This window comes from Rhinichthys klamathensis, unplaced genomic scaffold (genome assembly GCF_029890125.1).
Source record: "Rhinichthys klamathensis goyatoka isolate OS25496 unplaced genomic scaffold, OSU_Roscu_1.1 h1tg000132l_1, whole genome shotgun sequence".
NCBI lineage: Eukaryota > Metazoa > Chordata > Actinopteri > Cypriniformes > Leuciscidae > Rhinichthys > Rhinichthys klamathensis.
This window is the reverse complement of record NW_026606667.1, coordinates 167,155-194,216: the sequence shown is the minus strand read 5'-3', so window position 1 is coordinate 194,216 and position 27,062 is coordinate 167,155. Positions and strand designations below refer to the sequence as shown.

Here is a 27,062-nt window from a genome sequence, read left to right as displayed (position 1 = left end):
GTTTCAAAGGGCTTTGAAGAGCTTCAAACGGCTGTGCACGATCCCAGCTGAGGAATAGGGTCTTATCTAGTGAAACCATCGGTCATTTAAAAAAAAAAAAAAAAAAAAAACAGGAGGCGCTACTTACACCTATGTCCAGCGTGACCTTTCCAACGTGATTACGCAATGCGTCGCAGACCAGCACAAGTATATACATTTTTATATTTTTTAAGAAAATGACCGATGGTTTCGCTAGATAAGACCCTATTCCTCAGCTGGGATCGTGCAGAGCCGTTTGAAGCTCTTCAAAGCCCTTTGAAACTGCATTGATTTGGACTTCAACATGTTGGTTACCTTTGAAATGTCCATTGTATGGAGAAAAATCCTGAAATGTTTCCCTCAAAAAACGTCATTTCTTTTCCACTGAAGAAAGAAAGACATGAACATCTTGCATGGCATTGGGGTGAGTAAATTATCAGGAAAGTTTCATTTTGAGGTGAACTAATCCTTTAAGCGATTTAAATTGCATTCATCAGTTCATCAAAGTGCCTGAACTGAATGGTTTGAGGTTGAAATGTCAAAGTGTCTAGTCTTGTTCTAGGTCTATTTGGTTTTGACTACAACTCTGCCCTTTTTTAACAGATATTACTCAATAGGTTTTACAATGTAAAAAACAAACTACCCGTACATGGATCAACTGAGTACGGAGACATTTCAAACAGCTGTGACAGCAACCACGTGCTTACGGACATAGTATAGTAAACCAAGAACTATATATATTAAATGAAAAGAGGGAATACACAGCTCACCATCAACAGCATGGAGGTCTCGGTGCTCCTGAAAACAGCTGTAGTACTTGTATTTTTTCCCACATACGTCACATGTATAACGGAAAGAACCTGGATTAGAAAAAAAAAACAAAGACTTCTATGAATATAAACTTTAGATATCATTGTGTGACAAGATGTCGGGACATAACTCTCTCTTTCACAGCGTTTTATCCACTTTATTTAGAAATGTCCAGGACAATTACCCAAAAATCTGTCCCACGAATAAGAAAATGTGCAACTCACTATTGATTCCCAGAGATGCTCCTTCTCCTGAAGCCGTACCCTCGGCCTCTAAATAAAACCACACAAAATACAGACAGATATATAAACTGGTTATGTAATAAGGTTTCAGATTCAGACTTTAGTTCATTAATGATCACTTTCCATTTCAGTACTTTTGAAGAAGCATTCACCACCCAATAACTGATCCGAACTACACTTCCATTCAAAAGTTTATTTTAAAAAGACGTTCCGATGTTCTTGAAAGAAATTCATGCTTCTGTTAATAGGATATTTCACCCAAAATTGAAAAATCTCTCATCATTTACTAACCCTCATGTCATCCCTGTATATCTATATGACTTTCTTTCTTCATATAAACACAAACGGATATTTTTAGGAAAATAATGCATCTCTTTGAGCCCATGTAATGCCATTGAATGGCTGCCGCTCAGTTGAGACCACACAAAGAGATTGTGACCGTGATCCATACGACCCCAGTGGATGAATCAATGTCTTCAAGAAAAACAATACGTGTGTGGAGGAAAAATACTCTATATATTTATTAACCGGCTAAAAAGAGTCATTTGTTTGTGAGTCAGATGTTTCCTGTTGTGAAAAACCATCAATATGATAGAAAGTTTATGGTAAAGTTCTGAGAATGAATCAGTTCATGATTCCAACTTACAACTATCCTAAATCAAATTCAGAAGGTCAAGAATAGGACGGCACCTGTGTGAGCTCGGACATGCGTCTGAAAGCAGTTGTAGTATTTGTACTTCTTGCCACATACTCCACAGATGTAAGAGCCTGTAAGAGAGAGAGAACAAAAACACGGATATATCAGACAAATGTGTTTCAAGTGTTAGTAAGGTGTAATTACACCTTCAGGCCGGTCACACGGCTTACACTTTAACACAAGCTGTGAAACTACAAGGTGTTCCTTGGAGAGAGAAATTAAGAGATTGCATTCAGATATTTCTGCAAATATCCACTTCTCAGTTCTGATTTGCTCACTATATAAAAATCACGGTAACTAGTGGTCAACCAATATTTATTGCCATGACAGATATTTGGCATTTATTAATGATCACATCAGTCGATAAGTGTTCCTGTTTTGCAAGTGCCTTATTGTGACGCCACTGAAAACATGTTAATATCTCAGAAAATGTAGTGCTTCATGACATTTTAATAAAAAAATATAAAGTTCCCCTGTAGTCATCATTTTGTCCCTTAAAAATCATCTTTGATCACCAAAATGACATTTAAAAATGTTGGTAACACTTTACTTGAAGGGGTGTGCATAAGACTGACATGACACCTTCATAATCATGACATGACACATGAATATGAAGGAGGTTTTATGCATGTTTATGACAACTGTCATTAAGTGTCATTCGCTCAATTATGACATTTTTAATGCAAATATGACATTGTTTGAGATGTCTTTGTTATGACACCTTGACATAAACCAATACATCATAACCTGTCAGTGTCTTGGTAATGACAACTTGACATTATCAAGACAACATAAATTGTCATAAATATGTAAAAAACATGACATAGCAGATTAATTATCAAACTTAAGAAACCACTTAGCTTTATTGGTTAACATTACATTAAACGGTCATGTGGTTGGTTTTGACATTGGCTGTCATGAGGCCATTATAACTGTGTCATGAATATTTTTCTTGACCTCAACTACAGTGGTACAAATTGAATTAGTTTAAAATGAGGCCATTATAACATTTTAATGACAGTGTTTTTGAGACTGTCTTTGGTTCACTGCAGTTTTAAGGAGAAAATACTCAGCAATGGTGTTGACTTTTGAATTTACACAATGAATGAACGAACGAACGAACGAACGGACAGAGGCATTCTACTGTAAACCCAAAGCGCTTTACAATCATGTCGGGGTCTCTCCTCAACCACCACCAGTTTGCAGCATCCACAGCCACAGTACAACGGCACCAGTGTGCTCATCACACACCAGATATAGGTGGAGAGGAGAGAGAGTGATAGAGCCAGTTTAATGGATGGGGATTATTAGGAGGCCATGATTGGTAAAGGCCAATGGAGGGAATGTGGCCAGGACACCGGGGTTACACCCCTACTCTTTATGAGAAGTGCCATGGGATTTTTAATGACCACAGAGAGTCAGGACCTCGGTTTAACGTCTCATCCGAAGGAAGGTTTGTCTTGAAGCATATTAAAAACACCACATAGACATATAAAAAACTTTAAAAGCTTGATTTTCACCACAGGGTTTTCACCACAAAAAAATCTGTCAATCATCAATCATGACATCATTCCTGACAAACATAAAACAGAAGTAATAAAGAAGTTGGAGACTTCCAAGTTTGCATAACCTTTTCACTGATAAAGTCATATTTACACCGACACTACTGGTCAAAAGTTTCAGATTTGTTTTAAAGGTTTTTGAAAGAAGTTTCTTCTGCTCACCAAGGTTGCATGAACTGATAAAAACACAGTTTTGTATTGTAAAATATAATTACAACTTAATTCCAAACTTTTGACAAGTAGTGTGTGTATGAGGGATACACATGGCACCCATTTGTAGAATGTCTCATGACTAAAAACTATTTCATACCTTGTGTTTGCGAGTTGCGAGAGCTCCCCAAAACCACACAGATCTCAGCCGGTATGTTCCCGTCACTCGCTTTGCCGTTACTGGCCACAGACTCGGCGGTGGACGCCACCTCGGTCTTTACGGTGACCGAGGGAAGCTTCGGGGAGGTTGTCGGGACCGCTTGCGTGGCTCCTGCCTCAGTCGGGACCACAGCTGTGTCCTTCGGCTCCTGGCTGGGGTTAGGAACCTCCTGACAACTCATGACTCCACGACTGCTCAGCAAGAGCAAAGGAAACTGTGAAAAACAAAAACAGGAGGTGGCATTTAAAAGGGGATCTAATATGCTCATTTTCAAAGTTTAGATTTTTTTAATTGGGGGCTCTACCGCATAAAGGTTTTCATGCTTGAATGCTCACCAAGCATTAAACTTTTTTCCCCATATTCTCCATTGTTGCGGCTCCTCTCTTCCCAGTCTGTCAGTAATGCTCTGTTTAGTTCCTGTCTCTATGAAGCCCCTCCTTCTGAAAAGCACACTGTGCTCTGATTGGCCGGCTGGAGCGGTGTGTTGTGATTGGTCGAGCGCTTCGAGTGTGCTTGGGAAATTTCCCGCCCCTTTCCATAACCACCAGTTTAACACACTACTAACTAACTCAACCAGGCTCCGCCCCTTTATTCTGCGTATTAATTATTTAAATGAGGAATATTGTGACGTGTTTGTTCCCGGAAGAAACTCAAGAACACAATGGAGGCGTTTCAGGAGTTCAGAAACACTGATATAGAGAATAACTGGAGCTTTGCAGAGTTAGAGTACACATTAAAGAAAGATGAACATGTTAAAAAGCATAATAGGTCCTCTTTAGTGCCCAAATATGAATTTGGGGATATCAATATCTTGTAAACTATTAAAATACAATAAGACCAAGATTAGAGAAGAACTAGAAGCAATCAAAACAAATTCAGAAACTCTATACAGTAGCATAATCTAATTTAACATTGGATTTTGTAATGCAGAGGAACTGTTTTGAAGCATACAATATTTCCCTTCTGTGTGGGAGACATTCATAACAGTTCAGAATAGCGGAGATTTATGTTTGAGAGAACTACAAATGTATATGCATTACCCAGAACTCTCTGGAGAGAAATAAAACCAACTTGATACATGTGTCTGCAATCTACAGAATCTACAGCTCCATCTATATCTACCAGAGGCGTGCTCTTTGAGGAGGAAAGAGAGGCAGTTCCTTCTATAAAAAAAAAATAAAAAAATAAAAAAAAAAATTCTAAATATGAACAAAACATAAAATTGAGTTACGCATAAATCACTATTTTTGGCTCATCAACATCATCAGCTGATAAAATTGCTTGTGATTCTGAGGGGGAAGAAGACATAACGGATATTAGAACATTAATTATTTTACAACCAGCTTTCTTTTTCAGGTCTACAACCATTGGCTGTGTCTGAAACCGAACACTTCCCTACTGCATAGTATGCAAGACACCGCACAGCAAAAAAAAGTAGTACGTCTGAATGCATAGTATTCATAAAACAGTCGGTTAAAAGTCCCCGGATGACCTACTACTTCCACCGAGACTCTGTAGTGAGCATTCAATGGACACTTTACTTTACTTTATCCCATGAGGCCACGGGAGAGGATTAATGAATGACACTGCATTTAGGTGCCAAGTTATCTGCGCTGTCAAAATAAAAGTCCCGCTTCTGACACTTATCGGCCAAACAGAACAACAAAAAAAGAAAAAAGAAAAGTGTATGTATGTATATATATATATATATATATATATATATATATATATATATATATATATATATATATATATATATATATATATATATATATCACTCACCACTAATAATAAAAATAATAATGTTGATATATTTTATGACCAACGGCCAACACATTCAATAAATAATATTACACCGTTTAATTTAACGACTGTAAATAACACAAGCATAACAATTGCTGCAATTAAATAAATATTTTACATAATATTTATTAAGTTCCAGTATGCCTCCATTTAGGAGCTGTGTTCTCAGCGCTGTCAAAATAAAAGTCCCTCTTACAACACTTATTGGCCAAACAGAAAACATATAGACCAATTTTCAGTTGGTAAACATGGTGACGTTTTTATGTGGGCGGAGCTTAGGTGGTGGCAGAACGATCCCTCTGGCCGCTTCACTAACGTAAAGTCTGCAAGTTTTGTTAGCTTGTTTTTAACAATGACTGGAGAAAATCCGATTTTATCTTAATGTGCAAGGTCACTCACTGTCCAGGACCGCGATTGTTATTTGCAAAAGTTAATTTTAACGGACGGAACCAGATTGGCTGACCCGTACACTCATTGAGGATCTGACAGGATTAACGTTAACGCTACCTCCGGTTGAGTGGCCTGACATCTACACCAACCTGATAGAGAAACGGAGGGCATATAAATCTTTAGATGCCTATAACTATGTGCTGAATGGTGATGTGCAAGACGTGTGTGTACGATCCGCAGTTCTGCCTAGCCAGCGCCATGAAGACGACAATGTAAAGAGTGACATTACGGTGCAATTTTAATGAGGTGAATATTTTCTAGAAATAAAAAATTGCAGATAAAGCATTTTAATGTTTCATTGATTCTTGCACCCAACAACACAACAAGATGACATTTAATAATAATACGAATAATTTAAGATCCTTATTTTGTAGCCGAATCTGTGCTGGTTTGTATTCACCGCCTCCAGTTTTCCCTTTGTTCTGCCACCAGCTAGCGCTGTGACGTAACTGTGACGTCGGCTGGAAATTGGTCTATTGGCTGATGCCAATAATAAAAAAAACCCAAAAAAAATATATATATACAGTGTATATATATATCGCCACTAATTACAACATTTATAATAACAACAACACTGGAAAACAAATCATGCTAGTAGCTGTGTTTTGAATCATATTAGTTGGTTTCTAAAAAAAAACCAGCCACTAGCTGGTCTTACTTGGTTTTTGAAACGTGGTTCCAGCCTAAGCTGGATTCTCAGTAGCGTGCTAAAGACCTTTCATTAAAAGAAAAATCGAAATATACAATAAAAGGCAAAACGCCAAAAAACATGACTTGCTTGACTGCAACGTTACTGTCATGACTAAAATGCTAAAATTTAAAACAAATACAAATCAAACAAAGTAATAATTTTTTAATTTACTTTAAAAAAAAAAAAAATTTAAAAAGGCAATTCACACTATCGGACAGTGCAGATAGCACCTCTTAATTACACGTCCTTCACAAGAAGAGCCAGGAGGCATTATTAGTGCACACAGGTGCGCTCTTTCACCGATTCATTTTGAAAACCAACTCCAAACTGCGGTAAGAGAATTTCAACACTGTCACCTAATGAGAATTTATTACTCTCAGGCTATTTCAGGAGATGACTGGAAGAGATTAGGCTGACAGCCCTAGTTTCCTTGAACCAGAATACACTGACACGTTCCCGTCATGAAAAACCCTGGAATGCCTGTACACTTTCATAAAAATGAATAATGTGAAAGAAAATGCATAATTTCCTTTATTTATTTGTTTTTTTTTTCTTTTTACTATTTTACATTTAAATGGAAGTGGTGAAAAAAGAAATATTGCCTCTTAAATTTCATCTGAAAGAGTGGGCACCAAAAAAAAAAAAAAAAAAAGCCTTTTTCAATTTATATGCTAATGATCTCCGAATTAAAATTTAATAACTGGGAGATATTGAAAAGCGCTCTTGAATTATACAAAAAATAAATCCTGAAAGAATAGACTAAAATTAGAAATTCAGGGCAGCACACAGGCCAGTGCTGAGCCCTGATTAAATTTTTGATGGAAATCAAAATTGCAAAACAAGCAGGAGATGAAAAGACTGAACCTGGTTTGTGATGGAGGGATATGCATGCATATGTGTGTGTGTATATATATATATATATATATAAGACACACAGCAATACATTTATATAAAATCATTACATTCCTACAATTTTGTGTGTTGTGTTTTTATTACTTGTATATATTTTAATTCATATTAGGGTTGCTTATTATAATATATGAATTATACATTTTTAAAATTACTGTATTCATAATTACATTCTCCACCTTTTCGTTTTGTTGGATGTTTTATTATTTGTTCCCCCAGAGATGTAATCGTCAGAGATCAGAGTTAGAAGAGCGCGTGTGCAGTTGGGTGTTATTTTTATAACCTGCACTGTTATTATTTTACCCGATGAAGACTGAGACACTGCCATACACTACAAATAAGGGTTACATGATCTATTCTTTTGCGTCATCAACATGTTATCGTTTTACGCGATTGGAAAGAACAATATTGTTGCATAATACTTTCATGTTTAATGCTTATTTAACATTTTTCTAGTGATAAAGTGCCTTTATGAATGGTTTAAATCATAAAACTAAATTAATAAAACTAAACCAAGAAACTGATCCCATGAAGGAAATCCCTAAAAGTATATATATATATATATGTATGTATGTATGAAGAAGCTCCTAAAAGAACCATTTAAGGTTCTACATAGAACCTTTTCTTCTAAGAGTAAGAGCCATCAGCTAAATATCTTTATTTAACAAACAAAAAAACGACAACAAAAAATTGTCTACAAGATTTTTCCCATGACTAAGATGAGACAGCAATGTCATTAAAGAATAACTGTAACTATATCAATGCACGAGAATAAAATGTAGTCAAAAATAGAAACTAGAGGAGACAAAAATATTACAGACTGTTTTTACAAGCCTCTACGAGCTTTCATTATGTCAAGAGTTTAAATCCCCCAATCAGAGATTTTCTCTTAAATGGAGACATTTTCTGACCGGTGTTTTACTTTGTCTTTGCAATCTGTTCAGCGATCTCCACCGAGATAATCTGGTTCAATAAAAGTCTCTTTCAGCCAGTCTGTGTTCTGTCACGAGACGATTGCGCTGTTTGTTTGCGGCTAAATCTGCCATCAAAGCGTCTCCGTGATCAACTGTAATAAATCCAAACATCTCGACTTTCTACGATCGTGGTTGCTGACAATACAGTCTTCTTTCATGCCGTTTTAACAGAAAAACATTCAAATAATTTGGAATTACTATTAGGAATTCCACTGTTTTATAAATGAATTTTATAAAATTTTACCCGTTTCATTATTTGATAGCCTATAGACCTTATGTAGCCCCTCCCCTTTTTAGCGCTGCGCTCATTGCCTTTTCCGGTCTGTATTTTCACAGTGATCTTGCGTATTTATGAATGAACGGCTCGTTTTAAAATCTTCCCGGTCGACTGACATTTGACATCTGCTTTAAACATTACAATCCTCATGATAACTTTCGTTAGCTTTACATTAAGTAAATCCACTTCAAAAGCTAATTACTCCTGGACAGCGATGCCATAGAGATCATAGATATCCATAATAAAGGCTAAATGTCTTACGGCGGAGTCTCTATCATCATCACCGGCGGCCATCTTGTCACAGGCGAGCTTTCTGGCGGGCTCTGTGGTGCCTGATGTAAGATGAGTGATCGGCACGAACACAAATACTCTTATCTCGTTGAAATCTTGACGGATTTACAAACGGTTTGGTTTCTTACAAACGTTATAAATGTGGCTATAATTCTGGATGATTATTTATTGACACACTTATTATTCATAAGTGTGCAGTGTCATAACTACATCTCTGACGTTTATAACAAGCCAAACCGTTTGAAAATCGGTAGAAAATTGAGCAAGTTATGGTTATTTAAAAAGTACATGCACCATTAAAACACAATGCTACGAGTGAGCGAGCTGCCTGTGGCAAGATGGCCGCCAGTGCGGACGTCGACCTCCATTGGCCAGCAGCGCGGACGAGACATCTAGCCTTTATTATGGATATCTATGATAGAGATATACAGAACGACCGCAAAAACTGAAGTTCAAAGACAATATTCTAAAGATGGTGACGCCCTCGTTTCTCTGGCGCATAAGGTCTATAAAAAATTAGGGAACTAGATGAGGTCAAATAAACCATGCGTTTTAATTGACATTCTCTTGATTTGTGCTTTAAGGTGAAAGTGCAAAAATTCTGATGAAATGTAAAAATAAATACTCAAATGACAACAATTGTTGCTCTTATAAATTTCAGCCATAAAATCATGATTATCAATACAATAATGCAAATGCAGCATGACGAAAATGTGTTTTCAGTGACTAAAACTGGACTATGGGCCGTTGAATGAATGAAGTGCGTTGACAAAACCATACAAATCCAAGCTGGTTTAGTTCTGGTTCAGCGGGCTCACAACGCTCGCGATCCACCTTTACCTAACAAGCCTACTGCGTTTTAGAAGTTCCTCTCAAAATGACAAACAAATCATTTTAAAAACATAAGGTTGCAACAATGCGCATCAGATATCTGTCACTTTGCTCACAACTGATTGGCACAGTTTGCAAAAAATGCTAGTATTTTTGTCTTGTTTCCAGTCCAAATATAAAAAAAATCTTAAAGGATTAGTTCACTTTTAAAAAAACTTTTGCTGATAATTTACTCACCCCCATGTCATCCAAGATGTCCATGTCTTTCTTTCTTCAGTCGAAAAGAAATTAATGTTTTTGATGAAAACATTCCAGGATTTTTCTCCATATAATGGACTTCAATGGTAGCCAAACGGTTCAAGGTCTAAATGACCGTTTCAGTTCAGCTTCAAAGGGCTTTAAACGACAGCAGACGATGAATAAGGGTCTTATCTAGCGAAACGATCGCTCATTTCAAAAATAAATAAAAAAGTTAAAGTGTTATAGGCAAAAATGCTCGCCTTGCGAACTCTCCTGTTCGAACTCGTTCATCAAAATGAACGAATCTTTTTTCGAGTCATTGACTTGTTCATTTTTTCGAGTCATTGACTCTAAAAAAGATTTGTTCATTTTGATGAACGAGTTCGAACAGGAGAGTTCGCAAGACGAGCATTTGTGCCTATAACACTAACTTTTTTATTTATTTTTGAAATGAGCGATCGTTTCGCTAGATAAGACCCTTATTCATCGTCTGGTGTCGTTTAAAGCCCTTTGAAGCTGAACTGAAACGGTCATTTAGACCTTGAACCGTTTGGTGCCCAGCAAAGTGCATTATATGGAGAAAAATCCTGGAATGTTTTCATCAAAAACATTCATTTCTTTTCGACTGAAGAAAGAAAGACATGGACATCTTGGATGACATGGGGGTGAGTAAATTATCAGCAAAAGTTTTTTTAAAAGTGAACTAATCCTTTAAATGAAGATGCATTGACTAGATGAGTAAAATGACATAAGATATTATGTCTTGTTTTCCGGGGGAATTAATCAAAATTATGTGAGTTTTTGCTTAAAACAAGCAAAATTATCTGCCAGTGGGGTAAGAAAAAATAATCTTGTTTCTGTTTAATTAAGATTATTTTTCTTACCCCATTAGCAGATCATTTTGCTTGTTTTAAGCAAAAACTCACTTAATTTTGATTAATTCCCCTGGAAAACAAGACATAATATCTTATGTAATTTTACTCCTCTAGTAAATGCTTTGAATTTTTGATATTTGGACTGGAAACGACAAAAATACTAAGTGAGAAAAGCATTTTTGCAGTTCTCTAACCCAGAAGAAACCGTGTAGCGCAAGTTATCATGAGGATAAACATGAAGAAAACAGGTCGCAACTGAAACCGGCTTCATGCAACAAAAGACAGCAGTATAATAAGCTTGATTAAATATGATACAAACTAAAAAGTACATTTGACAGCACTACGACTGAGACTAAAGACTTAAAAAAACATGCAAGTGACGCTTCATGCTAAATTTTAATCCAAAATTCGAAGGCGTTTGGAGCATAAATGCATGGGATTTAGCAAGCGCCACTAATGATAAAAAGGTGAGGAAATGTAGCACAGTTAATGTTAATCTGCCCAGAACTGGCTACCCTCCAAAGTATCCGAGCAGAAAGACACACACCGTCAAGAAGCCTACGGCCACTCACAGGCCACCATGAAATTACATGTACACAGACTAACTACTACATGAAAAATGTGGCTGCTCTTTATTTTACAGTATGTGTACTTACAGTGTACTTACCTAAGAAAGTACTGGTGGTTAAAGGGTTAGTTCACCCAAAAATGAAAATTATGTCATTAATGACTCATGTCGCTCCAAGCCCGTCAGACCTCCGTTCATCTTCAGAACACAGTTTAAGATATTTTAGATTTAGTCCGAGAGCTTTCTGTCCCTCCATTGGAAATGTATGTACGGTATACTGTCCTTGTCCAGAAAGGAAATAAAGACATCATCAAAGTAGTCCATGTGACATCAGTGGGTTAGTTAGAATGTTTTGAAGCATCGAAAATACATTTTGGTCCAAAAATAACAAAAACTAGGAGTTTATTCAGCATTGTATTGTCTTCCGGTTCTGTTGTGGATCCGCGTTCAGTGCCGCCGCTGACGTAAGACGCTGCTGACGTGTGTCTGGTGTGTGTGTGTGTGTGTGTGTGTGTGTATTCTGGTTCTGTTGTGGATCCGCGTTCAGTGCCGCCGCTGACGTAAGACGCTGCTGACGTGTGTCTGGTGTGTGTGTGTGTGTGTGTGTGTGTGTGTGTATTCTGGTTCTGTTGTGGATCCGCGTTCAGTGCCGCCGCTGACGTAAGACGCTGCTGACGTGTGTCTGGTGTGTGTGTGTATTCGGGTTCAAATAAATATGGCTGGGCAAAATAATGCAAGTCTTCCTCTGTGTGGAAATCCTTAGACATGTTTGTGAAGATTGTTTAGTTTCCAGTGTGCGTCTCCCTCAGACTGTAAACGAAGCTCGGGCGCACCAGACACACGTCAGCAGCGTCTTACGTCACACACACACACACACACACACACACACACACACACACACACACACACACACCAGACACACGTCAGCGGCGGCACTGAACGCGGATCCACAACAGAACCAGAATACACACACACACACACACACACCAGACACACGTCAGCAGCGTCTTACGTCAGCGGCGGCACTGAACGCGGATCCACAACAGAACCGGAAGACAATACAATGCTGAATAAAGTCCTAGTTTTTGTTATTTTTGGACCAAAATGTGTTTTCGATGCTTCAAAACATTCTAACTAACCCACTGATGTCACATGGACTACTTTGATGATGTCTTTATTTCCTTTCTGGACAAGGACAGTATACCGTACATACATTTTCAATGGAGGGACAGAAAGCTCTCGGACTAAATCTAAAATATCTTAAACTGTGTTCCGAAGATAAACGGAGGTCATTAATGACAAAATTTTCATTTTTGGGTGAACTAACCCTTTAATAAAAGGTAACTACATGAAAAATGTGGTTGCTCTTTATTTTAGGTTACACTTTATTTTATGATAAGTACATCATGTAACATATGTAACAAGGACACTGTAAAATAAAGTGTTCCCTTATTTTACAGTAGTGTACTTACCTAAGAGAGTACTGGTTAATATAAGGCAACTACATGGGTCAAGGTTAGGTTCAGGGTTAGTACCTAGTTATTACACAGTTATTGTAATGGCTAGAATAAGTACTTAGTATGTACATGGGGAACAGGACTGTCAAATAAAGTGATACCTAAAATGTAAAGGACAAAAACATATTCCACAAAGCAGCGATTTTGAGTTGGGATGCAGATGTAAATGAACTGCTATTAACAACAGTAGCCGACGACGTGACATTATATTTAGTGAAATATTATATATTATGCATTTTTAGAGCTTTAAAGTCCTGCAACCTATTGATTTTCATTGAATGGGGAAAAAAACTCTTCTTTTGTATTAGGGATGCACCGAATCCAGGATTCGGATTCGGCCGAATATTGGGCTTTTTAACGGGGTTCGGTTTCTGCCGAACCTCAGAATTTTTTTCCACCGAACCGAACCCTAGGCTTGCACTACGCGCGCTACGTCGAAGTCACCGATCAGTGAATGAGCCGGTTCAAGTCGAACAAGCCTGTAGTAGTTATTGCAGAGGCCAGACAGACTCACGGAGGCGATTGGCATCTCACAACTCGCACTTTATTCCACAATCGAACTTGTGTAACTGTCTGTCACACGTTCTACCGTCCACAGCGTTACTTAACAAAATAAGGTAAAAATGAGCATCAAACAGAAATAACCCGCATACATGGGCATGTGTTCGAGGCGCACGACACATACGGCGCGCAGTTCTTAAAGGGGACACACCTTTTTTTTACACTCGCTACAGTAGGTGGACCGTTCGAATGCAGTAGGCTGTGAGAAAGTGAAAATGGAATTCGTGAGCAGAAAAAGTGTTGTTTGGCAGTAGGCTACTTTCAGTGAAAGAAGGCAATTCAAGTCGAGCTACATGTTCAATTTGCAATGCCGATTTGTCTCATGGTGGCAAGGACTCTAGGCTACACAACATCGCCGCTGTTAAAATGCATAATGTTGCTTATTCTTTTTTCTTTTCTTTTTTTTACAGTTATAAAAGTAAAAGTAGTGTTTATTATTTACAGTAATAAAATAAAATGAAAAATCCACTTTGTTTACTTCATTAATGTGTTTACTGTGTTAATGGACTGAGGATGAGGATTCGGTATTCGGTTTCGGATTCGGCAGAATCTTAACCAGTGGATTCGGTATTCGGCCGAACCCCACAAATCTGGATTCGGTGCATCCCTATTTTGTATTCCACAGAACATAAGGATACCGTGAATGAGTGAATTTTCGTTTTTGGGTGAACTATTCCTTTCAGATTCTAGAGTACGTCTAAGTCACTAACCGAATGCAAGCACGTTTGCGACACTGACCATGTTTTGTGCAAAAGGTCAGATTTTCTTGCTTCCACTCAAGCACATAAGATGCTCTTTGGAAATTTCACAAATCATGCTGGGATAACATGGATCATCAGTTGTGAGTCCATGTCAGTTTGAGCGAGAGCTGCCAGTCAAAGCCAAACCAGGACATGCCAAATCATGAGAAAATATACATATTATATACACAATATAATATAACTTGTTGTTAATGACTTGTTGTATGAACAACAAATTGGCCTTTTGAACTAAAAGAAAAAACTTTTAAAATAACCTTTTAATAATAAGAAGCTATATATAAAGACAAATGAAAAACAACAAAAATGTAAATAAATATTTGAATTTTAAAACAATATAGAGATTACTGGTTGCAAGACACTTGGTATGCTTTTATTGCTTAGTAATCTCATCATAAATTATGTATTATTCGAAAGATTAAACGCTTAAATGAATCCTGTGAAAACCGTCTCTGAAATTGACCCTTCGCAGGGAACTTGATTGACAGATGATCTGACCAATCATACTTCGCCATCCGCCATTTTGTCCGACAAAGCAGTCAGGAGAGTTAGTAACGTTAGATTAACATGGGAGGATTTGAACTTGAAAAATGTAATGTACTGACGTCTTTCCGCGGTTAAAACAACATTCATTCTTATGTTCATTCATGTTTATTTGATGCTATAAATGAACTAGAAGGAAGAGATGATCGGATCACGATCAGCTTTAACTGATGCTCTACAGCGATCTGTCACGACACATTAAAGAGCCACAAAACGGTATTTATTGTTTAAATTTCTTTTTAAAAAATGACCAAATTTGAAAGGTGAGACTTTGTTTAATATCAAAAATAACCGAAAAGTAACCTGGTCTGTCCTGTCTGTCAGCGTGTTTTCAGTCCGCGATGTATTTTTCACTGCGTGAGGAAATGGTGTGTGTGTGTGTGTGTGTGTGTGAGAGCAGCGTAGTTTGTCGGACATAGCGACAGTAACTAAGGGGGGCGGGTCTTTGCGAACGGTCAATTGGCCATTGTGTTACCATGAAAATGTTTCTTTTAGCGAGCTCATTTTTCGTGATATCAACTTCAAATTTTTGAACACAACTTGGTTAGATACAATTTTCTAGCAATTTGAGTCCAAATTATTTTGTAAAATATACATTTTGTATAAAATAAATGTTTAGTTCAGTAAACTTTGTAGAAGCTGCTTTCACTTCAGCAATAATCTGCTGAGTGTCTCCCAATGCACTCAAGAATTACCACCAATTTTAAATGCAGATGTTCGACACAGGGTGGTAGTTAAAAGGTTAAATATTAAAATAAATCTGTCAAATAATCACCATGGCTTAAAGGGATCGTTAACTCAAAACTGAAATTCCTGTCATTATCTCAGCCCCATGTGGCTCCAAAACTGTCTGCATTTCTCTCTTCTGTGTAACACAAAATATGATCATACAGGAAAATGGCTTAATGTTTTTTTTTTATCATTGTTTGTTTTTGGTCTATACAATAGAAGGGTGGTTTTGGACTCCAAGGACTTGATAGTATTTTTGTTATGTTCCACAGAAGAAAGGATGTCAAGTTTCTACCAACATAAATGAAGAATAATTAAATGAATGAATGTATATTAGGTGCCACTGTGTCCTGAGGCCAGGTTGAGCGGATGAGGAATTTCCCACGCTGCAGAAGGGCTTGGACTGTTCCTGTACTGAGAATCAACATCATGAAAGTGATCTTCCAGGCTCTGGGTTTAAGCCGGAGGTGTCAGACTGTCGTGAGATAGCTTAGCCTTACGTGTGTTCAGACATTTAGTGTGTGTGAGGAGTCACTGGAGCAAAGTTACCTTCACTCTAAAAAATGCTTGGGTTACATTTTTTAATTATCCCAACGTTTGGGTTTGTCCATATTTGACCTAAAATTGGGTTAAGACAACCCAGCATTTTTTAGAGTGTTCTGCAGCTCAAGGAATACAAAAATACATAATACCATAACTCAGACTAATGACAGACATATTCTTTTGTTTTAAAAAAAAATCGTCTCTTTTGGTTTCTGTAAAGCAATGTTGTTTTAATTACAATTTTATTTACATATAGATTATATATATAATTTTATTACGTAATAAAGTTGTTTTTTTATGGTTTTAGTCAATAATAAAAACTGTATATTGGAAAAAAAAATGAAATAAAAAAGACATTATTTAAACTTGTTGGGGCTAAATATTTCAGCGAAAGAAATTATATAAATGTACAGGTGAAACTAAAAAAATAAGAATATTCTGCAAAAGTTCATTTATCTCAGTTATTAAACTTAAAAGGTGAAACTAATATATTGTATAGACTCATTACATGCAAAGTGAGATATTTCAAGCCTTTACTTGTTATAATTTTGATGATTATGGCTTACAGCTTATGAAAACCCCATATTCAAAATTGGAATATTACATGAAATCAATAAAAATATAGATTTTTTTTTAAATAGAGAAATGTCAGCCCTCTGAAACGTATAGTCATGCATATGTTCTCAGTACTTGGTTTGGGCTCCTTTTGCATGAATTACTGCCTCAATGCGGCGTGGCATGTATGCCATCAGCCAAATATTATAATTTTTCGAGTTTCACCTGTATACAGAAAAATAACTCATTCAACTAATTCTTGCCATTAATTTCAAAATCAATACAGATAATTTTGTACTAATTTCCTCTCGGAGTCCTGTAAACTGTGGCGGTTTAGAGAGAGCAAGAGTTTGCTATGAGCAACAAACAGTATGGAGTCAATGTAGCACATTATGAAATCTACGTTCCCAGAGTGATGTAACGTTAATAATTACCACCAGAATAAAAAATAAGGCCCAAATTTACATAAAGGCAGTTGGGCTTAGCATTATCCTACAGAGCCGCAATATCAGAGAGTCATTTTGTATTCATTGCTTTTGGGAAAAAGCAGGACATTAATGGAGTTTCTAAGGGATTTAAAGGAAAACACAGCATGCAGCATCTGCGTTAATTTATAGCTTAGTTGCTTCATTTTATGAACAATTTCATTCACTCAGTGTCACGTTGAACACTTCTAAATCATTATTTTCAAATACATTTTAAAATATATTTTTCATGGTAAAAATGTATTTTCAAACGTTATACATGAATTATTAAAGTCACACCACATTTTACAACCTGAAGTAAATTAGAAATGGTCATCAAATCATCATTTTATAATTTTAAGAGTCTTAATTAATTTACCTTAACACACAGTCGTGCATGTCTACAGTAGTCCTCGGTTTACATTTACAATATTCTGAAATTTGCCGCCAAGTGAACAGACTTTCACAGGGCTTCAGACTAACTTTTTGCCTTGGTTGCACTGGTGCGCCTAACTTTTTTATTTAGGTGTACTCAAATTTTTCCTCGTCTCGCGTCGCCTTTAACGCCACAATTTCAAGGTCACCTTTTTATCACGCTCCATATATTCAGATATATTATGTAAATGCTTTTAAACAAGAATAAGGTGTAGTTTTTTTAGTAGTAAAGCACAATTATACTGTATATAAAAATATAAATCTTAAAAAAAAATGTAAAGTGCTGTTTTTACATTGTTCAAGTTAGGGCAGGGTATTGACACAAATTTCACAATTCGATTCAATAGTGATTATTTTGGATATCAGGTACAATACATGGCAAATTTTCTCAAGAAAAACAAATCTCTTAACTAATGCTGTAAACTGGGAGTCAGTTGTAGCCTATAGGCTTCATTAGCCTACTATAATATTGAAGGTAAAAATTACCTGATTTGTACACAAACACTTAAATTACACTTATTTTTTTTTATAATAATAAAGTTATATGAAATATAAACATTTAAATGGTGGCTGCATAAAAACTTGCCAGATTTTTTTCAAACAACCTGCATTAAATATTGAAAAACATTAAAAATTATAATGAATATGTAATATGGTGCATATATTAGGCACAAAGCTCCTCTAGAGTTAATTTTTCTAGATAGCTAACGAGTTTATGGGCACTGGATAATATTTTTTTTTTTTTAGGTAAATGTGACATCACATTACATTGTTTACAATTGTTTTACTGACGTCTTTCCACGGTTGAAACACTAATTGAGCGATTCCATGTAAAAGACATGGATTTCGATAAGTTGTACTCTATCTTTTAACACACTTTCAGATGCTCGTTCATGTTTATTTGGCGCTGTAACTGGTATTATTAAGGCGGAAAAGAAGATCATGTGCGCTCCGCTGCTGCTGCTTCTCTTGAGCTGAGCTGAGCCAGAGCGATCTCACGCCACAGCGTCAATACACTATTTATGTTTTTGAATTTCGTAAGAAAATGGACCTAATTTGAAATCTGAGACTTTGTTTCATATCAATAGTAACAAATCACAAAGATTATTGGGATTTATTGGATGGGATGCTCGCTACAATGTTCCATTCATTCATCAACTGAAAACAGCATAGCCCAACGGTTCGTAAAAATCAATGAGAATCGATTAAAATCGAGAAATCAATATTTTTTACCTAGTTCAAGTAGCCTACATTTTTATAAGTTTCTTCGTCGTCTGTTTTCCTGCGTTTATTTAGCTGATGCTGCTGATTGCCTTAACTGATTCTCTGGTGCTCAGGTGACAGGTCAATTTATTTCAATCACACAGCACGGAGCATTTTAGTCTGAACCACAGCCAATCAGAGGCAAAGACCCGCCCAATCTCTATCTCTGATTGGTTTAGACCACGATATGATCCAACCATGCGTGCAAGGAGAACAAAAGACTCGTTTGTGGAGAGGCAGTGGATGCGATCATGCGAGAATGTTAGGTGCACTGGTGCGACCTAGGAAAAATTGTTGTCGCACTCTTACAAATTTTGGTCGCACTCTAGAGCCCTGCTTTCCTTGAAAGGGACTTTGGTAACACTCGTGTAAGCAAAAATTTATCGAATTTCAAAATTGTCCAAGCAAAATTGGATCCTGCATGACCCAAGAAATCCGTAGACACCAGATCAAGATTTAGACTCGTAGATTTTCTGATCAACGAAAAAAGTTATGAGCAAAATGTTTCAAATCTCATGGCCTGTAGGTGGCGCTGTTCTCAAATTTGGAGCAAACCCTCAGATCAAGGTGTTGATGAAGTATACCAAATTTCATTTCAATAGATCAAAGTTTTGCCAAGATATGGCATATAATCCAATTTGGGTCAACACGGTTAGCTTCACATCATCATAACTTCTGAACAAAAATGAATATTAACATTTTTTGTTCAGACATTTCAGTGTGGCTTGGCCCAGTGATCATCCGAGTCAATTTGGGTAAGAATCTGACAAAATTTTAAATAGCAGTGGTGAAAAAAAAATGGATTACAGTACATTTACAACAGTGACTACTGTAAAAGGGCGGAGTCAAGATGTCAGGCTTTCTTTTTTCTCAGCATGAAAGGCATAATCCAATTTTGTTTGTAGGACAAAATGTTTAAAAGTTATATCAATAAGAATTTTTTAACTGGTGGTGGAGCTATAGAGTTCATCCTAGAGACTGTTGATCAGATTAATATTTAGGAGCACCTCTATAAATGTGCATCATTTTGCTATTCACGGACCATAAGGAGGCCATAGACTCCCATTCGGGATAAAAGAAAAACAATTACAAATGCTACGGCATCTTCGGTGATTATGCAAAACTAAAAGATTTTCTTTCATTTAATGAGGCTTTTCTTCATTATGATATGAGAACATACATATTTTATTTTCTGGGGTGTGGAGGGGCCTATTAAAAATAATTTGAATGCAAAAAAAAAAAAAAACATCAAAGAGCAGCATTAAATTCATTATGTTAATGAATTGCATTTTTATGCATTTTTGAATGAATTGAACCAAACCAAACCAAAAAAAAAAAAAGTTTCCCATATTTCAAGTCCTTTTAAACCAAACAATAGCTGTGAGTGAAGAAAAAGTTGTTTAAAAAAAAAAAAAAACCTATTCACTGATACCCCTCCATCATGGCTGTGAAATCACTTGCACTGAGAACAAAAAAATTGCAGCAGTTCAATTGGGGAATGATATTTGTAAACAGCAGGAAAGGAAATATGACTTTAATTTGGGTCTGTTTTTCAAACAAAGATCTCGCACGGCTTCAGAACACAGACAAGAGGTACAGACGAGACTACTTTACGACACTTCTACGGTGGTCCTTCAAAGCTGAAGGCATCATAAAGTAAACCGGGAAGACCACCGCCAACTACCTCACATGGTTTGAAACGTTGATGAAACCGTCCTGAGTAAAGGCGGATTACCTTGTGGTGCAGAGCTCGAGGAGTCACCGCTCTCTTCTAGATCTCTCTCTCCCGAGTTCAGCCAAACAAGAGGAAGATCTGAAAACAAAAGGGTCAATGGGTTAAAAATTAGCCACTTGTTTCAAGTTACATCTACTGACATTGAAATGCAGTGGAAAATTACAGAGCTCGGACGCCTCGCATGGAAAATCCCTAAATTTATTACACAAAAGGGGGAAAGGCAGGCTTCTGAAAATTTCCATGAAAATTCTATTCTTAGATTAGTAACAGTTGGAGGGCAGAGTGTGGGTTTGGTGTTTGAGCAGAAAATCCTGACGGTTCACCAATATAGATACTTCAGACCAAAGCATTTACAGATTAAATTAAACCGCAGCATAAAAAGCATTAAAAAAACATGCTTTGACATTTATGTAGCGAGCGATGTTGTCTTCCTTAAGAAAGCAGAGGGGGGAAAAACCTAATGGAATTTATGTGGTTCCAGAGTACACATTGAAACCTGGGATTTTATTTCAGTTGTAAACTTAACAATAAAGATTTAGGGTTCTTAAAATGTCTGAAAAATTTCTAGGTCACATTTTTGTGACATAATAAGCCATGAAAACCTGATGATTCATGCACAAAATCACGGCTCTTTGTACTAAAGGTCAGCAACTGAAGTTCTTTCTGAAATGATACGCAACATGGTTTCAAGCAGAGTTCATAATGTCACTATAGAAAAGGGCGAAACAACAAATACTTAGAAATTGACAAATTCATCTACATATTCCAATTCAACCTCTCTAAAAGTGTTATGCTGATAATAACATTTGAAATGAACTTGCCTGAATTTGGAATTAATGTTGCATGAAACTATAAAAATGCAAAAGAGAAGCATTTTCACTAGTGCTCTCAGACTTTTGGAGATGAATTACATTTTTTTTTTTTTTTGCATCAAAGGAATAGTTCACCTAAAAATAACAAATTCAGTCATTTACTCAACCTCATGTTGTTCCAAACCTGCATGACTAACTTAACTTGTAATTTATTTGTCCATACAATGAATGTCAATGGGGTCCAAAGTTGTTTTGCACCCCAGCATGTTTGGTGTCGCACAGAAGTCAGTCAGCCACACAGGAATGACATGAGGATGAGTAAATGACAGAATTTTTCATTTTTTAACGATCCCTTTTAAAGCCTCTTACATGCTGGGTCCCTTTTTCTAAAATGAGAAGATGAAAACCACAGGTCATAAAGCATAGGCTACTGCATTCATTTGTGTATTCAGTACAAGCAAGGGAAACTGATAAAACTATATTTTTATACAACAACATACAAAAAAGGTTGTCCATCTAAATAGCAAGTCTGTCAATGATTACAGCGACTGTTGAATTATTATCAGTGGCGCATTTATACATTTTGTTTTCAGGCACAAATATTGAAAATGTACATTGACATCTTTGTTTTGATTTTTTCCCTCCAGACAGATGAGATTAAAAACAGGACCTGTCATCAAATTTCAGCCGCTGACAGAAAATTACAGAAAATAAAAGACTGCTGCCCAGAACAGGAATTGCTATTTAATGCAAACAGCAAACAAAAATGAATATTTTAATAACAGGAAGAAAAAACCGGATGATTTTTTTTTTCTCCTTCAATTTTCACAATATATACTTAAAAAAATTGAAATGCGTCTTTTAACTGTTACATGCAGTGCTGCTTGAAACCCAGTTTTTCAGTGTATTTAAAAGGAAGTTAAAATATTCTCACTTCCCTCGTGAAACTAGCAAAAATCATTCCGACACCAACACGTGTGAACACTACATTTGACTGCTTTCTGTTCATGATGACACAGGAACAAAATCCCGTGCATTCTGCACCCTCTGTCAGCTCTCACTGAGCATTACAATATTTGCAGTTGGGCTGTGCAAAAAGAAAATAGAAAAATCAATGTGTGTGCGAAAGGAAAAATGCCAGCTGGGAAGAGTGGCTTGTGTTTTCTTAACACATTGGGAAAATTTGCTGCGTTACAAAAAAAAAAAAAAAAAAATGAACACAAAAGTTTGTCTGAAACGACAACAAACGAATCAGTCTAATTCACAAAGATAATAAGAAGTGTCGAATATGTAGAAAAAAAAAAATATGCCTGCAAGCAAAATTAATTGCAATTTCTTAATTTCTCGAAATATCTACCGACAGAGGGCGCTAATTTCTCTGCAAAAACGAAAACGACATTTACACTCTGATTTCATCGAAAATAAAGCCGTCTTACAGTAATCACACTTCCATCACTTTCACCTGCATCAAAGTTCAGCGCGTGGAGTTGTTCCGTGCGCGAGCGAGCGGCTCGAGACAGGCTTTCCTCCCCGTCGCCACAGAAGAGTAGGGCTCAAAAAATTCACAGCAAAATTCAGCAAACATGGCTGCTGCGTGTGCTTTTTGTGTTTTCAGATTCTACCCTACCCCGTCTGATTTCAACTCCACAAATCTGCTGCAAAAGCCTCGGCTCGATCCGAGCACACACACTGCAGGACGCATGCAACAATTCCCTGCAACACTAACTCGCTGCAAAACTTTATTTCGAAAGCAGATCCGCAAAAAGAGAAAAAAAAATTAACAAAAATCACCGGATCCATGCAGTGCACGAACACATTCAGATCACATCTGAGAGAGAATTGGGATTGGATCTTACCGCGCGCACAAACACGAGCTCCGGATGATTGCGATCAAAGCGCCCGTTACATTGTATCATTTGTGAATGAGGAAAGACGCGCGCGCCACTTTGTTTCCTCCCAAAATGATGCGGGTCATGCGGAGAAATTTTCTGGGAATGAAGAAATCCTCCCCTTCGGGTCTCAAAATGACGAAACGAGCGGGTCTTTCCGGGGCATTTTTTTCCTCTCTCTCTCTCTCTCTCTTTCTCTCTCTCTTCTAGAAACAGAGCTCCAGAAATTGTTTTCAGTGAATTTGCTTCTTCTCTTCCCGATGTCTCGATGCTATTGAAATGTTGCGGTCTGCCCCACGGACACACTCATCCGCCATCATGCTAGGGCAGGTTCTCAGTTTGCAAATCCATTAATTTCACACAATGCCTTTATGAAGCTGATATCACGTCAGCTGGCCCGGCGTTTGGGTTAGGAAAGCACAATCATTTACCTGTGGCTTTCAATGCAATAGTACATTTGTCCGTGCAAAAAAAACAAGTTTTTTTGTGTTTTTTTTTTTTTTACATTTATGACCAAACTTATTTTTCTTATCCCTGAATGGGGGAAAAACTATTCTGTTAGACCCAGAAGTCACTTGTTTCACGTTTTTTTTTTTTTTTCGTTTTTTTTTCTTTTTCTGAATTTTAACTATAGACATTTTTTGCAAGTTTTTGTTTTTGCTTTACAGAGATGCCTAAACATGTAGTGAGGGGAAATATTAATGTCTTGATTTACAGAAAATAAAGATTATATCAGTAGCACGTTTTTTGTAGCAAAAACCATGAAAATAGCCACGCTGGAATGAAAGGAATGAAAGGACTTTTATGTGTTCTGTGCTGTTTCCTTTTCCCCTTCTTCACTGCTCGCCCGCAGCGCCTCTAGCGGCCAGTCGGAGGATGGACAGACACAAATGCAATTTATGAAATTTGTCATGCAAATTCTAATTTTCAAAAAAAAAAAAAAAAAAAAACGTGTTTCTGTGAATTCTCATATTTAGAAGCTTGCCAATACAACCTCACACATCTCATATCCTGTAGTATTTTATACAAAATGAAAAAAAAAAATGAATTTGCTCTTTATCCTCCAACACAGATTGTCTTTTGTCTGTTTTTATTTTTGACCCATGATGATGTATTGGTAACACTTTACAATAAGCTCTTATTTGTTAAAAAACTAACAATGAGTGATATATTTTTGCAGCATCTATTAACCTTTGTTAATGTTATAGTTAATTAAAATGTTCATGTCGGTTCACAGTGCATTAAGAAATATTATTAGATACAACGTTTGATCTTAAGTGTATTAGTTAATGTCTGTTGATATTATAAGATTAATAAATTGCTGTTGAAGTATTGTTCATCTTTAAATAATGTGTAACATTTTTATAAAAAGGATATATTTTTTAAATGAAAAATACATGAATGTGAGAGTTTCCTAGTATTTGTGATGTTCATGTTTTGTTTAATGACAGTATCTATATGCACTCAGGCTGACATAGACTAGTTAAATATAGTTAATTTGTATATGTTAAAAAAACATTATCCTGAGAACACATTTTTCTAGTTAAAACCAGAGAAAGCATTCATGCTTAAAACCTTAGTTACTTTTTATTTTATTTTTTTATTATTATTTTTATTTTTTGATAATATGTCTGTTGCTCCCCCTTCCCTGTCTGTTTGTTTGAGTGGATGTTTTTTTTTTTTTAAAGACAATAAAGAGTTGATCACAAAAAAACAAAACCTTACAGTTACTGACTGCACAAACATTGACAAGATTGTGTGTATTTGTCTTTAATCACATTGTAACTGTACCTCATGCCATCAGCTGCATCTGTATTTATGACATCCAAACACACAGAGAAACGACCAATGCTATTCAATTTCAAAGGGACTATTTACAGGCCAGGGTCTCCAGTGGGACGTCCTAACAGTCTCTTTAGATACTAGGGGTGGAACGGTTCATGTATTCGTATCGAACCGAAACGGTACGGGCGTCACGGTTCGGTGCACGAAAGAGAGAGAGAGAGAGAGAGAGAGAGAGAGAGAGAGAGAGAGAGAGAGAGAGAGAGAGAGAGAGAGAGAGAGAGAGAGAGAGAGAGAGAGAGAGAGAGAGAGAGAGAGAGAGAGAGTCATTTTGTTTATACAGATCATTAAACCTGCAAAGTGTTTACTTATATTTGTGTACACTCGCAATAAAATACAACATTGTGCTTTTGTCACACTGTAAACTCTTGTCAAACTGTAACCTACAACTGTCACCCAACCAAAATCACACACACACTGTTTTAAAAGCAAAACATATTTATCCAACTCCATTTCAAAACAGTCTGTGGGTCCCATCTTTTGGACATTCGTCATATTGCATTGGTTTTCATTTCTTGTTCTCGGAGCACTAATCTTACACACTCTACATTGATTAAAAAAGAAAATCGAATGTGTTTTTAATGGTAGTATTATTTTATACAGAAATCAATTATTTATAATTCAGATGAGAATAATGTTACATTGTCAATTAATAATGTTAATTAAAATTAAGGAAAACAAATATATTGATCTGAAATATAGCAAAATAATTTTAAATTAATAGTACAATTACCAAACATATCGCAAGGTCTTTTTGTCTTTTTATTAATTTAATTAATAAACTAATTATATAAAACTATTGTCAGTGCACTACAAATAAACTGGTTCTATGCCTTTATTAATAAAACTTATTTAAAAAATACAATGCCTTCTGCATTTTTGTTTTGCTTTTTCCCTCCATTGTACCGAAATCGTACTGAACCGTGATGTCTGAACCGAGGTATGAACCGAACCGTGACTTCTGTGTACCGTTCCACCCCTAATAGATACAGAGATCTGTCCCACAGACAGTGCTTTGGGTAAAATTGATACTTCACCCAAAAATTAAACTTCTGTCATTAATCACTCGCCCTCCTCTTGTTCCAAACCTGTAAGACTTTCGTTCATCTTCAGAACACAAATGAAGATCTTTTGGATGAAATCTGAGAGCTTTCTGTCCCTCCATTGACAGCTACGCAACTACCACTTTGACACTTCAAAAAGTTCATAAAAAGATTGTAAAACTACACATTGAGTGGTTTAGTCCAAATGTTCTCACACGTCAAGCAGGATCGGTTGAGCTTCTGTTTATGTTCGCTGAATATCTGAATAAAATCCTAAATTAAATCTGTTCATCATATAAAGTGATCGAGTCCCTTCAGAAAATGTGGACTAAACCGCTCAATTCATATGGATTAGTTTTACGATCTATTTATTAACTTTTTGCTTTGGAACGACTTGAGGGCGAGTAATTAATTGTGTAAATAAAAGTAAATAATTGTGAAAAAAATACCAAATCTGCTTAATTAAATGCACGTGACAACTAGCCCCGATCTCCCTTTTATTTGAAATAACCATTTAAAAATATAATTGAATGCAGTTAACATAGGGTTTATATCTACTGTAGGAAGACTTGCACACATAGACTAAAATATTTTGTGCAAATTTGCTCAAGATCTTTTGAGCTGCATGGATGGAGACTATTTTTAAACTGTAGAGTGAAATATCTGTACAGTAATTGATTAAACAGACTCTTTGTTAGAAAGCACATTTATGACTCCTGATGGTGTCCTTTATTTGAGCCTCTTCAGTCCGGTTTACAGTATTTG

At 36.4% G+C, this 27,062-nt stretch overlaps 1 protein-coding gene across 5 annotated transcripts in view; it reads right to left on the bottom strand.

The window, feature by feature from the left end:
* The window catches only part of znf618 (zinc finger protein 618), a 50,750-nt gene extending 26,964 nt beyond the window's left edge, over positions 1-23,786 (bottom strand). For 3 of the 5 annotated variants that reach the window (XM_056256734.1, XM_056256737.1, XM_056256738.1), the window contains exons 1-6: positions 23,380-23,786; positions 20,712-20,789; positions 3,640-3,913; positions 1,761-1,838; positions 1,053-1,100; positions 789-878 (exon numbers count right to left, since the gene is read on the bottom strand). In XM_056256734.1, coding sequence (XP_056112709.1) covers positions 789-878; positions 1,053-1,100; positions 1,761-1,838; positions 3,640-3,880 — 457 coding nt within the window. In that variant the 5' untranslated portion in view covers positions 3,881-3,913; positions 20,712-20,789; positions 23,380-23,786. Of the gene's footprint in view, positions 1-788; positions 879-1,052; positions 1,101-1,760; positions 1,839-3,639; positions 3,914-20,711; positions 20,790-22,985; positions 23,224-23,379 lie in introns of those variants that run through there. The other 2 variants (XM_056256736.1, XM_056256735.1) reach the window with 2 other exon arrangements.
* Between the last annotated feature and the right edge of the window lie 3,276 nt (positions 23,787-27,062).